We start from the raw sequence: 16838 nt of genomic DNA, 5'->3' as shown, positions 1-16838 counted from the left end.
CTCTATCCAGGGATGATCTCATTCAAATTCGATGGAGAAATCAAAACCTTTAGACAAACAAAAGCTAAGAGAATTCAGCACCACCAAACCAGCTTTACAACAAATGCTAAAGGAACTTCTCTAGGCTAGAAACACAAGAGAAGGAAAGACCTACAATAACAAACACAAAACAATTTAGAAAATGATAATAGGAACATACATATCGATAACTACGTTAAATGTAAATGGATTAAAGGCTCCAACCAAAAGACACAGCCTGGCTGAATGGATACAAAACAAAGACCCATACATATGCTGTCTACAAGAGACCCACTTCAGACCTAGGGACACATACAGACTGAAAGTGGGGGGATGGAAAAAGATATTACATGCAAATGGAAATCAAAAGAAAGCAAGAGTAGCAATTCTTATATCAGACAAAATAGACTTTAAAATAAAGACTATTACAAGAGACAAGGAAGGACACTACATAAAGATCAAGGGATCAATCCAAGAAGAAGATATAACAATTGTAAATATTTCTGCACCCAAAATAGGAGCACCTCAGTACATAAGGCAAATGCTAACAGCCATAAAAGGGGAAATCAACAGTTACACAATCATAGTAGGGGACTTTTAACACCCAACTTTCCCCTTTGGACAGATCATCCAATCTGAAAATAAATAAGGAAACACAAGCTTTAAATGAGACATTAAACAAGATGGAATTAATTGATATTTATAGGACATTCCATCCAAAAACAACAGAATACACTTTCTTCTTAAGTGCTCATGGAACATTTTCCAGGATAGATCATATCTTGGGTCACAAATCAAGCATTGGTAAATTTAAGAAAATTGAAATTGTATCAACTATCTTTTCCAACCACAAACCTATGAGACTACATATCAATTACTGGAAAAAATATGTAAAAAATACAAACACATGGTGGCTAAACAGTACACTACTAAATAACCAAGAGATCACTGAAGAAATCAAAGAGGAAATCAAAAAATACCTAGGAACAAATGACAATGAAAACATGTTGACTCAAAACCTATGAGATACAGCAAAAGCAGTTCTAAGAGGGAAGTTTATAGCAATACAATCCTACCTCAAGAAACAAGAAACATCTTAAATAAGCAACCTAACCTTACACCTAAAGCCATTAGAGAAAGGAGAACAAAAAAACCCAAAGTTAGCAGAAGAAATCATAAAGATCAGATCAGGAATAAATGGAAAAAAAATGAAGGAAATGATAGAAAAGATCAATAAAACTAAAGGCTGGTTCTTTGAGAAGGTAAACAAAATTGATAATAACCATTAGCCAGACTCATCAAGAAAAAAAGGGAGAAGACTCAGAATAATAGAATTAGAAATAAAAAAGGAGAAGTAACAACTGACACTGCAGAAATACAAAGGATCATGAGAGATTACTACAAGCAACTATATGCCAATAAAATGGACAACCTGCAAGAAATGGACAATTTCTTAGAAAAGCACAACCTTCTGAGACAGAATCAGGAAGGAACAGAAAATATAAACAGACCAATCACAAGCACTGAAATTGAAACTGTGATTAAAAATCTTCCAACAAACAAAAGCCCAGGACCAGATGGGTTCACAGGCAAATTCTGTCAAACATTTACAGAAGAGCTAAGACCTATCCTCTCAAACTCTTCCAAAATATAGCAGAGGGCGGAACATGGGAGAAAATGGAAGAAAATATTTGCAAATGAAGTAACTGACAAAGGGTTAATCTCCAAAATTTACAAGCAGGTCATGCAGCTCAATATCAAAAAAGCAAACAACCCAATCCCAAAATGGGCAGAAGACCTAAATAGACATTTCTCCAAAGATACACAGATTGCCAACAAACACATGAAAGGATGCTCAACGTCACTAATCATTAGAGAAATGCAAATCAAAACCACAATGAGGTATCATCTCACACCGGTCAGAATGGCCATCATCAAAAAATCTACAAACAATAAATGCTGGAGAGGGTGTGGTGAAAAGGGAACCCTCTTGCACTGTCGGTGGGAATGTAAATTGATATAGCCACTATGGAGAACAGTATGGAGGTTCCTTAAAAATCTAAAAATGGAATTACCATACAATACAGCAGTCCCACTACTGGGCATATACCCTGAGAAAGCCATAATTCAAAAGGGTCATGTACCACAATGTTCACTGAAGCTCTATTTACAATAGCCAGGACATGGAAGCAACCTAAGTGTCCATCGACAGATGAATGGATAAAGAAGATGTGGCACATATATACATTGGAATATTACTCTGCCATAGGAAGAAACGAAATTGAGTTATTTGTAGTGAGGTGGATGGACCTAGAGTCTCTCATACGGAGTGCAGTAAGTCAGAAAGAGAAAAACAAATACCATATGCTAATACATATATATGGAGTCTAAAAAAAAAAAAAAAAGGTTCTGAAGAACCTAGGGGCAGGACAGGAATAAAGACGCAGACATAGAGAATGGACTTGAGGACACGGAGAGGGGGAAGGGTAAGCTGGGACAAAGTGAGAGAGTGGCATGGACATATATACACTACGAAATGTAAAATAGATAGCTAGTGGGAATCAGCCACATAGCACAGGGAGATCAGCTCAGTGCTTTGTGACCACCTAGAGGGGTGGGATAGGGAGAGTGGGAGGGAGACGCAAGAGGAAGGAGATATGGGGATATATATATATATATCTGATTCACTTTGCTATAAAGCAGATATTAACTCAACATTGTAAAGCATTTATACTCCAATAAAGATGTTAAAATAAACAAAAAAAGAATTCTTCATATTAAAATGAAAGGACACTAGACAGTAGCTAAAATGCTCATGAAAAAGTAAAGAACACCAATGAGGGAACTACACTGGTAAATTTAAGACAGTATAAATGTATTTTCTCTCATTTAACCATTCTTATTTAAAATAAAATTACATAAAGCAACAATTATTAAACTGTGTTGAAGGGTGTATATGTATAAATATGTCATCTGTATGATTATAAAATTATAAGAAGAGGAGAGAGAACAGAACTAAATAAAAGCACAGGTTTTATGTATTATTCAAATTAAATTGGTATTAATCCATACTATATTGTTAAAAATTAAAATGTTAATTGTGAGCCCCAGAACCATTACTAAGAAAATAACTCAAAAAACCTAGTAATAGAAACAAGGGAATTAAAATGGTCCACTTGATAATAGTTAACACAAAAGAAGTCACTAATGCAGAAACAGAGAAACGAAAAAGACATTAAGACAGAAAAGACAGCAAAATGACAGAGGCAAATCCTACTTTATCTTACATTAAATGTAAATTGACTAAACACTCCAATCAAAAGGTGGAGTTCAGCAGAATTGATTACCAACTATAATCCAACTATATGTTGTCTACAAGAGACACACTTTAGATTCAAAGACACAAATGGGAAAAAAATAATCTATGCAAGAAGTAACCAAAGGAGAGTTGCAGTGATTATCCTAACATCAGACAAACTAGACATTAAAACAAAAATTGATACTAGAAGCAAAGAAGGACATTTTATAATGATGTGACAATTAAAAACATAGGTAAATATATTCCAAGAAGACACAACAATATAACCATTTATGTACTTAAATGAGCCCCAAAATACATGATGCAAAAACAAACAGGCATCTCTCTAAAGAAGATTCACAAATGGCCAAAAAGCACATGAAAATATGTTCAACATCATTAGTCATTAGGGAAATATAAATCAAAATCACAATGAGATAGCTCTTCATACTCACTAGGATGGCTATAAGTAAAAAAAGATGGACAAAACAAGTGCTGGGGAGGATGCCAAAAAATTGGAACCCTCCTACTGTGCTGGTGGAAATGCAAAATGGTGTAGTCACTGTGGTAAAAAGTTTGGTAGTTCCTCAAGAAAAGTAAACAGTTACCACAAGAACCAGCAACTTGCTAGGTATATGTCCAAGAGCACTGAAAACATACGTTCACACAAAAATAGGTACAAGAGAATAACAGCGTTATTCATAATAACCAAAAAGTGGATACAATCCAAATGTCCATCAACTGATGAATAAGCAAGATGTGGTATATCCATACAATGGAATATTACTTGGCCATAAAAAGAAATAAAGTACTGATATATACTATAACGTGGATGAATTTTAAAAACATTATGCTAAGTGAAAGAAGCCAGACACAGAAGGCCACATATTGTATAATTCCACTTATAGAAATGTGCAGAGTAGGCAAATCCATAGACCTAGAAATTAGATTAGTGGTAGCCAGGGGCTGGGGGGAGAGGGAGATGACAGTAAATAGGAACGGGATTTCTTCATGGGGTGATGAAAATGTTCTGAAATTAGTGGTGATTGTTGCACAACTTTGTGAATATATAAAAATTTATTGAACTGTATACTTTAAAAGAGTGGATTTTATGATATGTGAATTATATCTCAATTTTTTTAAACTTAAAAATTCAGGACTAAAGTAAAATTATAGAAAAAGATACACCATGCATTCACTAATCATAAGAAAGCTGGGGTGGCTATCTTGATATAAAGTAGACTTCAGAAAAAGAAAGATTACCAACGTTAATGTGGAACATTTCATGTCGATTAAAAATCAGATTTATGAAAAGATATACAAAATTAAATTGTATGCACCTAACAATACAATGTCAAAGTAATGAAGCAAAAAAATATAACTGAATTTTGACACTTCCCTGTCAATAACTGATAAAACAAGCAGTCAAAAATCATAAAGGGTATAGAAGATGTGGACAACAGCGTTCAAGTAATTTGACCTAACTGACATTTACATAATACTCCATCCAACAACAGAAGGATACATATTTTTTCCAAGTGCACATGAAAACATTCATCAAGATAGATGATATCATGAACCGTAAAACAAGTCTCAATAAACAAAACGATATAGGGTCAATAGGCAAAAAAATCAACTTTATTTCTATATATTAGCACATTAAAAAATTTAATACCATTTATAATATCATTAAAATCTGAGACATGTACTACCTAGGTATAAATTTAACAAAATATGTGTAAGACATGTATTCTGAAAACTACAAACATCATTGAAAGAACCTGAAAACCTAAATAGATGGAAAAATATACCAGTTAATGGATTGAAAGGTTCATTGTTAATTCTCCCAAAAGTGGTCCATAATCTCAGTGAAATCCCAAGCACTAAGGAAAACAACAAAATTGACCATCAGGAGATAAATCCACTTTACATGAAAATTAATTTACACAATCTGAAAATAATTTTAAAATAAGTATTTAGAATCTTTCATCTAATAAGGGGAGAAAACTCCATAACAAACAAAATTTATGAAATTAAAACAGGTAAAAATGTAAATATTTGGCATATGTTTAAAAAGAGACACTGAGAAATCATGGAATATGTAGTCAATGAAGTTAAAAATCTCAATAGAGAGGATTTAAAATTTTAATTTAATAAGTAAATAAGAATATAATACTGAAGAATTCTCCCAGAACAGGAGGATATAAAAATATTACACACAGGGCTTCCCTGGTGGCACAGTGGTTGAGAGTCCGCCTGCCGATGCAGGGGACACGGGTTCGTGCCCCGGTCCGGGAAGATCCCACATGCCGCGGAGCGGCTGGGCCCGTGAGCCATGGCTGCTGAGCCTGCGCGTCCGGAGCCTGTGCTCCGCTACGGGAGAGGCCACAGCAGTGAGGGGCCCGCGAACCGCAAAAAAAAAAAAAAAAAAAAAAAAAAAAAAAATATTACACACAAAAAAAGCACTTAAGAAAGCAGAATAGATAAAAGTTCCAATATATGTCTAATAGCACCGTCAGAAGAAAAGAGAGAACAGCAGAAAAACAATATTCAAAGATATAAAAGCTAAGAATTTCCCCAAACTGCAGAATTCCATAAATTCTCAGATGGAAAGTACAAACTCAGTGGAAAACAATAAACAGAAATGAATCTATAGTTCTATAATCATAGTGTACTAGAATACAACAAGGATAAAATGAACATACATTATGATAGTAAAGATTTTAATCTCTCCATTACAGTCTGGGAGAGATTGCATGCAGACAAAAAATTTAATATGGAACTGAAGATATTTCAGAGAAAATAAGTTTGATCTGATAATGGCAGATAGAGCCCTACATCCAACAAATAAATTTATATATTATTTTAAAGTACATACAGAATATTCACAATAATTGGATTATTCATAAATATATTATATATATAATAATTGGATAATAACACATAAGAAATTGCCAACAAAAGTAATCAATATCACACAGACTTCATTCAATATCCCCAATGCAATTAAATTAAAATACTACAATAAAAGAATGTATGTATGTGTGTGTATGTATGTGTGGTGGGAAGGTGAGGGAGAAAAAGAGTATATACACACATATAAATCCTATACATCTTGAAATTAAAACAAACTCCTAAATAGCTCATAAGGTAAAGTAAAACACATAAAATAAATTTTATAAAAATTATAAAATATCTAGAACCAAATAATTTTAAAACAGCTTCATCAATCCCCTTAGGATGCCAGTTAAGCAGCACTTGCAAGTAAATCCAATGCCTTAAAGACAGATACTAAAATGAGAAAAGCAATGAAAAATAGGGAGAATAACACAAAATTCATAGTAGTGACTAGCCAAAGGAAGAAGGGAGGAGGGATTCTATTAGAGAGTGAGATACAGGAGACTTCACCTTATCTGTAATGTTTTACATCTTAAGCTGATGGGGAGGAATATGGGTGTTCATTATGTTACTCTTTATAACTTTTTGTATGTCTGAAATATTTCAAAATAAATGTTTTAATAATAAAAAGCAAAAGCTAAATAAATATTTGACTTATAGAGCTAATATCTCATCTATGAACACAAATGAAAGATGCTAAATATAAAATTATGGATCAAATCCAACAAAATATAGTAAAAATAATACACCCTGACTAAAAAGAATCTATCATAGGAATGGAGAAGGTGCAACATCACAAAATGTGTCCCTTCTATAGAACATGGGAGCAATGTTATATAATAATCTCATTAGACTGAGGGAAAAGCATTCAATATAATTCAAAGCTCAGGATATTTTAAAAATTAGGGGGAATTCCCTGGCGGTCCAGTGGTTAAGACTCTGCACTCTCACTTGCCGAGGGCCCAGGTTCAATTCCTGGGCAGGAACTAAGATCCCACATCCCACAAGCCACGGTGCAGCCAAAAAAAAAAAGAATAGAAGGGAACTTTCTTAACTCAATAAATGAAAATCCTACAGCCAATATTATATTAGGTTGCAATATATGAAATTGTCATTTTTTTTAAATCAAAAAATGGCCCATTGTCAGCAATTTCATAAGATTCAATCTAATACTGGTGAAACATCAGCAGGATAACTTAAAATAAAATGACAAGTATGTGTGCTATTATTCCCACTATTTAACATTATACTGGGGATTCTAGTCAAGGACATAAGTAATAAAAAGGGGAAAAAAAGAAAAAACATTGTACAAGAGAAGTCAAAACTGACTTTATTTACAAACATGATTTCCCACATAGAAAATCCAAATATCTTATATGAGATTTCAGCAAGTTGCTGAATACAAAATATGCAACAAAGACATGTACAGAAATGTTCACAGGAGCACAATCTGTAATATCTCAATACTGGAAGAAAAATGAAAATGTCATCAACAAAAGAAATGGATACACAGGAACAGAACAATTTTCCAACGAAGACATACAAATGGCCAACAGGTACATGAAAAGATGCTCAGCATCGCTAATCATCAGGGAAATGCAAATCAAAACCACAATTAGATATCACCTCACACAAGTCAGAGTTAACTATCATGAAAAAGACGAGATAACAAGTGTTGGTGAGGATCTGAAGGGAACCCTAAGACATTTCTGGTGGGAATGTAAATTGAGCATAGCCACTATGGAAAACAGTATGGAGGTTCCTCGAAAAATTTGAAATAGAATGACCATATGCTCCAGCAATCCCACTTCTGTATATACATCCAAAGGAAATGAAATCAGGATCTCATATCTGCACTCCCATGTTCACAATGGCATTACTCACAACAGCCAAGATATGAAAACAACCTAAGTGTCTGTCAATGGATAATGGATGAATGGATAAAGAGCATGTGATATATATGTACCAATATTATTCAGCCATCAGGAAAAAGGATATCCTGCCATTCGTGACAACTTGGATGGACCCTGAGGGCATTACGTTAAGTGAAACAAGTCAGAGAAAAACAAATAACTGTAAGATATCACTTATATGTGGAATCTACAAAAGATAAACTCAGAGAAACAGAGAGTAGAATGGTATTTACCAAGGATTCAGGAGGTGGGGGAAATGGGGAGATATTGGTGAAAGGGTATAAACTTCCAGTTATAAGATTAACAAGTTTGGGTACCTAATGTACAGCATGGTGAGGATAACTAATAACATTGTATTATATACTTGAATGTTGCTGAGAGAGTAGATCTTAATTGTTTTCACCACACACAAAAAAAATGGCAACTACGTGACAGGATGGAGATGGTAGCTAATACTATGGTAGTAATCATTTTGCGATTTATAAACATATCAAATCAACATACTGTACACTTTAAACTTATACAATGCTATCTGTCAGTTATATATCAGTAAAGCTGGGGGAGGAACAATAGAAAGGATAAAGAATTACTGCTTCACATAACAGCATGGATGAATTCTCACAAAGAAGTTATACGTAAACGTCGAAGGAGGGAGGGAGGGGAGGGAAGAAGGGAGGGAGAAAGAAAGAGGCTGACTTCAAAAGTTCAAAATTTGTTGTGATAGAAGTCAAGATAGTGGTTACCTCTGGGAGGGGCAGGGGGTGGGCAGGTGGAGTGGCTGGAAGGGATGGAGCACAAGGAAGCAACCTGGGGTGCTGATAATATTCTAATTATCCATTTGGGTGGTGATTACACACTTTGGATTTGTGCACTTTCTGAATATATGCTATAGTTCTGTAAAAAGTTAACTTAGGGCTTCCCTGGTGGCGCAGTGGTTGAGAGTCCACCTGCCGATGCAGGGGACACGGGTTCGTGCCCCGGTCCGGGAAGATCCCACATGCCACAGAGCGGCTGGGCCCGTAAGCCATGGCCGCTGAGCCTGCGCGTCCGGAGCCTGTGCTCCGCAACGGGAGAGGCCACAACAGTGAGAAGCCCGCGTACCGCAAAAAAAAAAAAAAAAAAAAAAAAAAAAAGTTAACTTAAAGACTCAGCATTCTTTGTTTACCAGCAACAATAACAACAAAAAATAGAAAATAAAAACAAAAGGCATTACTAAAAAGAGCAAAAACAAAGTGAAAAAATAAGCTTCAACTAGAAGATCTTTGACATTTACATTACATATAACCAACAAAGGTTGGTGGTGTTCAAAATATATTTAACAAGAAAAAAAAACCTCTTATGTTCCTAAAGGCAAAGGATATGAACTGGCTATTCACAGAAAAGGAAACCTCTAGGATTGGAGATTGGAGTTATGCAGCCCCATTCTGGAACTGCCTGAAGACACTGAAAGCTAGAAGAACAAGGAAGGGTCTTCCCCAAGAGCCTTCTAAGGGAGCGCTGCCCTGCCAATACCTTTGTTTTAACTTCTGGCTTGTGAGAGAATAAATTTCTGTCCTTTAAGACTCCAAGTTTGAGGAAATTTGTTATGGAAGCCCTAGGAAATTAAACCAATTCCCAGACTTGGTAGTTCCATTTCTAAATCTATTCCCTAGAGCACTGGGTCTCTACAAGATCCAACACCCTCCTTTTACAACTAATATTTTACAATTTACCCATACACATAACTAAAAAATAAACCAATGCCATAACTGAAAAAAATACAGAAATAATTTATAATAAATTATATATTTCTATGTGTAAACGCTCAGGCAGAACTAAGCTAGAAGATACAATATTTGCACTTATTCACAGAATCAACATGAACTGGTCTGTTTCAAAAGCTGAATGATAGGTGTCACGTATTGGCAGCTCAAACACAAGCAGAGTTGCCACTGATGCCATGATTTTCTGAAAGAGTAAACTCTTACCAGAGTTCCGAACAAAACAAAGTACACTCTTTCCTCAATTTACATGGCAATTGCATTACTGGAAAATTCACTGTATTTAAAACATTTTTTTCCCAAAAAAAACAGACTTTGTGTTTATACATAAAACAGAGTTATGTTCTTAATCTCTAATAATTATAAACAAGTTTTCATATACATATTCAATGGGACAGTCAAGTCATGCAGAATACCAGATAATCAACACCAGTAGGATCTCTCCCAACCACTATGGCAAACAAGGTAGCCCACAAATTTCTAGAATGCTCCCTAGGGCACAATACCTGCCCTTGAGAACAACTGACTCATGGACACCAGAAGGTATGTTCAAATATTCTCATTGCAACATTGTTTGTAATAGTAAAAAAGAGGAAAACTGGTATTTAAAAGTCCATCAATAGGGGAATAAGAATTAAATCACTGTCATATAAATATACAGCATTACGTAACAATTAAGGAAATTAACTAGATCTGTAAGAATCAACACTGACAAATTTCAGAAACAGTGAAGTGGAAAAAACAGATCTGCAGAAGGATACCTACAGTATGATACCATTTGTGTAAAGTTTTAAAACAGAACAATAGTATACGTAGTACGTAGGCGTACACAAATATGTAGTAAGCTTACAAAAACCTGAATGAAAAGAATACACTCCAACTTCAGGATACTGATTATGTTACCTCTAGGAAGGGACGGAGGAAAATTGGCTTCAGCAAGAGGTGCAAAGGGGCCTTAACTACATCTGTAACATTTTATTTCTTAAAAATAAAAATTTGCAGGAAACATGTAAAATGAGGATTTATTAAATCAGGATGGGGGTAGATCACAGTATTTAGGTTTTCTTTTTCTGTAAGTTTGAAGTACTTTAGAGTTAAAGTTTTTAAAAAGTCTGTATTCCAGGGAAATTTACCACCAACTGCAGCATAACTGAGTAAGGAAACCAGAAAACGATCACGAATATTCAGATGAACTGTGATTGAAAAGTACCCAGATCTCTTTGCCTCATTGCTATCAATAATTTGAGTGAGGTAACGAGGTGAGGTGATTATAGAGAAGAAAAATGGGAATTATACAATACAGACTAACCCAAAACTGACACTATTCAGGTAAAGCAAATTGGCTGATTTTATTGCCCAGGCATTGGGCTTTACTCTTGTACCTCCAATTTCTTCCTTCTATATACCTAAAAACATCTCATGAAAACTTCACTACTGAATAAGAAGAAGAAGGTAGAGAGAAGAAGCAGCAAATATAGTTTTTCGTATCAAAGGTAAGATGTTTCAAATATTAAAAGTGTAAGTGATGGGAAATATAATTTTTGGCTGCTCTTTAAAAACAAGTTATTTTGGCATATTACATCATTCTCCCAAGATTCCTTGAGAAAAGTCACACTTTCTTCCCAGCAGTATATTTTCTCTCAAGTCACGGCTCTGTTGAGCAACACAAAATATTGCATTATACACCAAAACCTTTCATGTTTACTATGTTTTTGCTCTCATATTACCACAGTATTAAACATGAGATACCACAAATACAAGACTACAGCAAAAAAATAAACATGGAAAGGGGAGAAGGGAATGAAGTGCCACACTTTCAATAGGCAGGTAGAAATAAAACACCTAATTTCCAGTTTAGAAGAACAAATTAAATATCACCACGATGGGGAAAAATTCAGACAATAACACAACATGGGATATTCTGTATCCGAGCCTGGTCTCCAAAAGGTAACGTGCATAAAAAAACTTCTATAGGAATGAATGTTCATAGTAGTTTTATCCATGACAACCACAACTTGGTAACAACCCAAATAATCAACAATAAAGAGAATGGGTAAACATGTTGTGGTGTATGATAGAACATGATACAAATCATATGATAGAATGCTACCCCACAATATAAAGGAACTACCAATAGGCACAGCACATGAATGAGTCTCAAAAATACGATGAACAAAAGAAGCCCACACAAAATATTACACATTATATAGCTCATTTAATATGATGTTCAAGTACTGGCAAACTAATCTTCCCTGATAGAAATCAGAAGAGGAGTTCCCTCTGCGTGGGGCTTAAAAGGGGGAACAAAGGAATTTACTGTGGCGATGGAAGTGTTCTAAATCTTGATCCAAATAATGGTTGTATGAGTGTATGAATTTATCTAAATCCACAGTGGGGGGGAAACATTGTGGGAATGAAACAGTAGAACTGCTCTATGTTAAAATGGACTAAAACAACCTAACGACCAAATGCAACATGTAAACTTTGAGTGGATCCTTGTCTGAAAAAGTTAACTATACAAGCCATTTTTGTTGACAACTAGGAAAACTTGAAAATGGACTAGATACTAAGAAATTATGGATAATTATCTTAGGTGTGATAATAGTATTGTGGTTATTTAGAACAATGTCCTTATTTTTAGAAGATATATGCTGAAGTATTTAGGAGTCTCATGGCAACAATTTACTTTCATATTTTTAGTAAAAAATATTTATTATTATACATATACAAATATACAGATATATCAAATTAATGTACATAAGTCATGAAATATAGTCATTGTACTATTCTCCCAACTACTGTGTATGTTTGAAAAATGTCAATAAAAAGTTGAGGGAAAAGAAGATGCCCGCTTACCTAGAGTGATCTTCAGGATACATTAAGGAAAGAAAACAAGCAAAGTGCAGACTAGCTTTTATAATATGCTACCTATTGTGAAGGAAGGTAAAAAAATACATATGGGAAGGGGGGAGTGTACAGTGTGTGTGTGTATGTGTGTGTATGTATCTATTTGATTATATTACAAAGGGAAATACTAGAAGAATAAATCAGACACCAATAAAAATGGTTACCTACAGCAGATGAAAATAGATGGAAAATAGGTTTGAAAAGGGCTGGAAATGAGACTTCTCAGAGTGTATCATTTTATACAGTTTTGACTTTTATACCCCATAAATGTAAAGAATTAAATGAAATTGAAAAGATGTTAAAAATATCTATGCTCACATTAATTCCTCCATTCAATCAAAGCCAAATCAATCAAGCTTGTTTAATGTGTGTGGTTATTAATGGTCTTTTTTGCTCCTTCTGCGCATCACAGTCATTTAATGGGGTTTTTCCTGGTCAGAAAACTTAGCATCTTGCTGCAGATCTGCCCCTAAATAGTTGCGCAAACCTAGAAAATATTTAGTCAAGCTAAGCCTCAATTTTCTCACCCATAAAAAGAAATTCAATCCAATGAAAGCTAAGATTTCTTAGAACTGTAAAATTCTGTAACTCAAATGTCTGTTGAAAAAAAATGAAATAGGAATGTTTCCACCTGCATAATTTCTTAAGCCACGATGAACAACAAAGCTCCATTATACAGCCATTCACTTTCCGCCTGACAACTAATACTGGGGAGAAAGGGTAGTGAAATAACTCTCTCTGACCCCTTCAGGCAGTAGTCAGTACCACCAAGTGCTTGCTCTAAGCAGGTCTGGATTGGCCAAGGAAGGAAAGCAACATCCGGCCTGTCAGGCAGCTGCTCTCACCAGGCTGCTAAACTGCATTGGTTAGCAGAAGAGGAAGAAGCAGCCAGTAACAAAGTCTAAAGAGGCTGAATTCAGGAGTTTTACTAACTGCCCTGGGCGCAGCGGTTCAGGAAACTTCATGTATTCTTTTGCCAAATGAATCCTCCTTTACAAAAAGGCTGCCAAGCTTTGGCAGCTGTGGGATGAAAAGAACATCTGGAGCCAAAACTATAGAGTTTCTGACACTGCAGTGAGTAAAATCTCTGCAGCCTTAAAGATAAAGCGACAGTGCCAGAAACTTTCTTCTCCACGCCTGCCTCACACTCTGCCCTGCCCGGCCTTCCTTTCTTTAAGACCTAGCCAAAGACCTAAAACAGTCCTGTGACTTCCCTGGAGGTTTCAGGGACTGTGCTACAGCGGCCTCATTGTAATGTGAGGAAAGACAGCAAGGAAAGCAGAGGATGCTTTGTGGTGGGGGGATGGAGAGCCTTGACTGCAGAGCCTGAAGGAAGGAAGTGGGGAGGGCTACTCCATGCAGCACCCAGAGGAATGGTGTTGGCTATTTAAGCACACACACACGTGCACACACACACACCCCGTTTTGCTGGGAGATCAAAGAGATGAGAAATAAAAGGACTTAGAGAAGTGGAAAAAGAAAAAAAGTACTGAAGGAGGAATTTTGTTTCCAAACTGCCTACAGGTCTAAAATGGAGGCATGGAAAGACTTTGGGGGGGGATTTCTTCTAGAATAGAGAGGCTGGAGATTTCATCTGAAGAGGAGAATGAGAGGGTCCTGTAAAGAATGAGGGGGAAGGAGATCAAAACCCCTTGGAAGGGTCTTGTGAGATTATTCAGAGGAATGGCGTTTGCTCATGGCATGGAGAGGTCCAAGGCCTTTCACCTGAGGAAGGGCAGTGGGTTCTCTGCCTCAGCTGGATTTCCACAGCAAGCTGGGGGGACACTATCCTCTTCAGCATGTCTGGAGAGTGACTGGGTGGGGCTGAAGGTCCTCTGGAGCAAGTTTAGGGAATTAGTAGTGTCCCTCTAAAAGCTGGTGCCTTTCTTGGGCTGAAGGGAAGGATAGGGGTTCCTTCTCAACATAGGGAGAGTTTGGGGGCTGGAGGGACCTGAAATGGTTTCCGAGGTATTGGCCCTGGGGTAGATGGCAAGGTGCTGTGTGCAATGCTGACACATTTCGGTTGCGGGGTGTGGAGACTCTACTTTGAGAGGAAAGGCCCCTTCACTAATCAGAAGCTTGTTAATCTGTCTGAAAGAATCCGCCAGCCGTGATCTGGGAAGAAAAGCACCCCTCCCCGCCCCCGAAGGCTGGGGAGAAGTCGGGCCAGTAATACTCTCACTAAAAGAACTGGAGCAGAGAAGAGGAATTTTAAAAGAAGCCTCTTCCCCCACCCAATTCACTGGAAAGTTAAGAGAGGAGAAAGGAGGACTTTCTAAAGTGGTTTGGAAAGGATTTGAAGGAACCCGAACTGGAAGTTGGGAGGAAGCTAGGGGAGCTGAGGTGGAGGGGTTCGGTGGGGGGCGTCAGGCCTCTGCGTGGCTGGAGTGGAGGGCGTTCGTGATTTTGAGGTTGGGGAAGAGCCAAATGACACGGGATCAAAGCTCCATAGGGACGATTCGAAGGGTGGAGGAGGTTTCGCGGTGACCCGGGGTCCTCGGAAGTGAACGGAGGCGGCGTCCCTAGTAAATTCCGGGGGCTGACGACACCCAGGCGGCGGCGATGGGGGCGCGAGCGGTACTCACAGAGTGGATCTCCAGCGCCAGGGCACACTGCAGCGCCTTTACTTTCGGCATCCGCGCAGGGTTGGGGCGGCGGGGAGGGACCCCGGCCGCGGACCCGAGGGAGGCGAGGAGACGCGGGGCGGGGAGGGGAGGAGACGAGGTGGCGGCGGCGGTAGCAGCTGTGCCCCCAGGCCGGGGTCCGCGGTGCAGCCTGGGTCCCACCCGAGCGGCAGCCGTGCTCGGGGCGCGGACTCGTTGTCTTGGCAGCCGGGAGGGGCGGGGCCGGAAGAAACGCTAGCGGGGACGCGCCGGAGCCGCCGCTCGAGGGCGAGCGGCTGGGGGCGGGACTCAGCGAACGCCGGGCGGGGCGGGGCGGGGCCACTCGAGGAGGCGGGGCTTCCTAAGGGGCGGGGCGGGGTGGGGCGGGGCAGTTCGTCTGTGACGTCAAACTATGGGCCCAAAGCCAGAAGAAGAAGAGAATAGCTGTATAATAGGACAGTGCGCAGGTCAGGGTGCTGGACTCAGAAGGCCTGAGTTACAACGTGGCAGTGGCAACTTGGGCTAGTGGCGTCCCCCCGCGGCCTCAATTCCCCAACTGTAAAGAATAATAACGATTATTCGTTCTCTTATTTGAATTTCCTTACGGTGTTCAAAGCCAGCATGAGAAAACAGGATTGGAGAAGAGACGTGCTCAATTCAAAGGCAGAACCAGGACTGGACCACAGGAGGTCTCTTGTAAAACTCAGGTTGCCTCCCTGAGAAGAGGGGCCTCAATCAAATCACCTTCCTCTTCAAAGTCTCCTATTCTGCGATTCTTTGTTAGTGCGTCGCCCCCCTCCCTTCAAGGTTTCCCGTCTAATCACCTGTGTATGCAACTCAGTGTATATTGTTTTAAGTTGAACTGTCAATGAGGGGCCAAAAATAGGTCCAGTTGCAAAGTGGGTGGGCCATAGACCATCGATGATTAAGGAAATCTAAGAGATTGCCCAAGCCAATCGTTTTAAAAATCATTTTTAGTGCGAAATACATTACACATACAGAAGTATATAAAACAATTTCATCTTAAACAATAATAACAATAAAGCAAATACCTGTGCAACTAACACCCAGCTTAAGAAATAGAACGTTACGAGCACCTTAGAAATGTCGCAACCATTGCATTGACTTCCTTGCCCTGGAAATAACCACTACCCTGACTTTTGTTACAATAATTCCTTTGCTTTTCTACATACTTTTGCGATTCATGATTGCATCTCTAAACAAGGTATTGTTTAACTTTTTCCTGTTATTGATGTTATATAAACATAATTAATACTATATGTATTCTTCTGTGACTTGCTTCTCTCATTCTTCTGCTGTAGGATTCTCCCAACTTTGATGCTGTGTAACAGAAAGTTTTTTCCATTGTTAGAAAGTGGAATATGTCCAACATAACATATGAATATACATTGATTTATTTATGATTTTTACTATTGATGGT

General features: G+C 37.8%; 1 protein-coding gene across 2 annotated transcripts in view; it reads right to left on the bottom strand.

The window, feature by feature from the left end:
• The window catches only part of SPATA6 (spermatogenesis associated 6), a 148799-nt gene extending 133169 nt beyond the window's left edge, over positions 1-15630 (bottom strand). For both annotated transcript variants that reach the window (XM_081220262.1, XM_081220263.1), the window contains exon 1: positions 15380-15630. In XM_081220262.1, coding sequence (XP_081076388.1) covers positions 15380-15430 — 51 coding nt within the window. In that variant the 5' untranslated portion in view covers positions 15431-15630. The remainder of the gene's footprint in view (positions 1-15379) is intronic.
• Positions 15631-16838: the final 1208 nt, after the last annotated feature.

This window comes from Mesoplodon bidens, assembly GCF_964165515.1.
Source record: "Mesoplodon bidens genome assembly, chromosome: 2".
Taxonomy (NCBI): domain Eukaryota; kingdom Metazoa; phylum Chordata; class Mammalia; order Artiodactyla; family Ziphiidae; genus Mesoplodon; species Mesoplodon bidens.
Note: the sequence above shows the minus strand (reverse complement) of the source record. Positions and strands in the feature narration are given on the sequence as shown.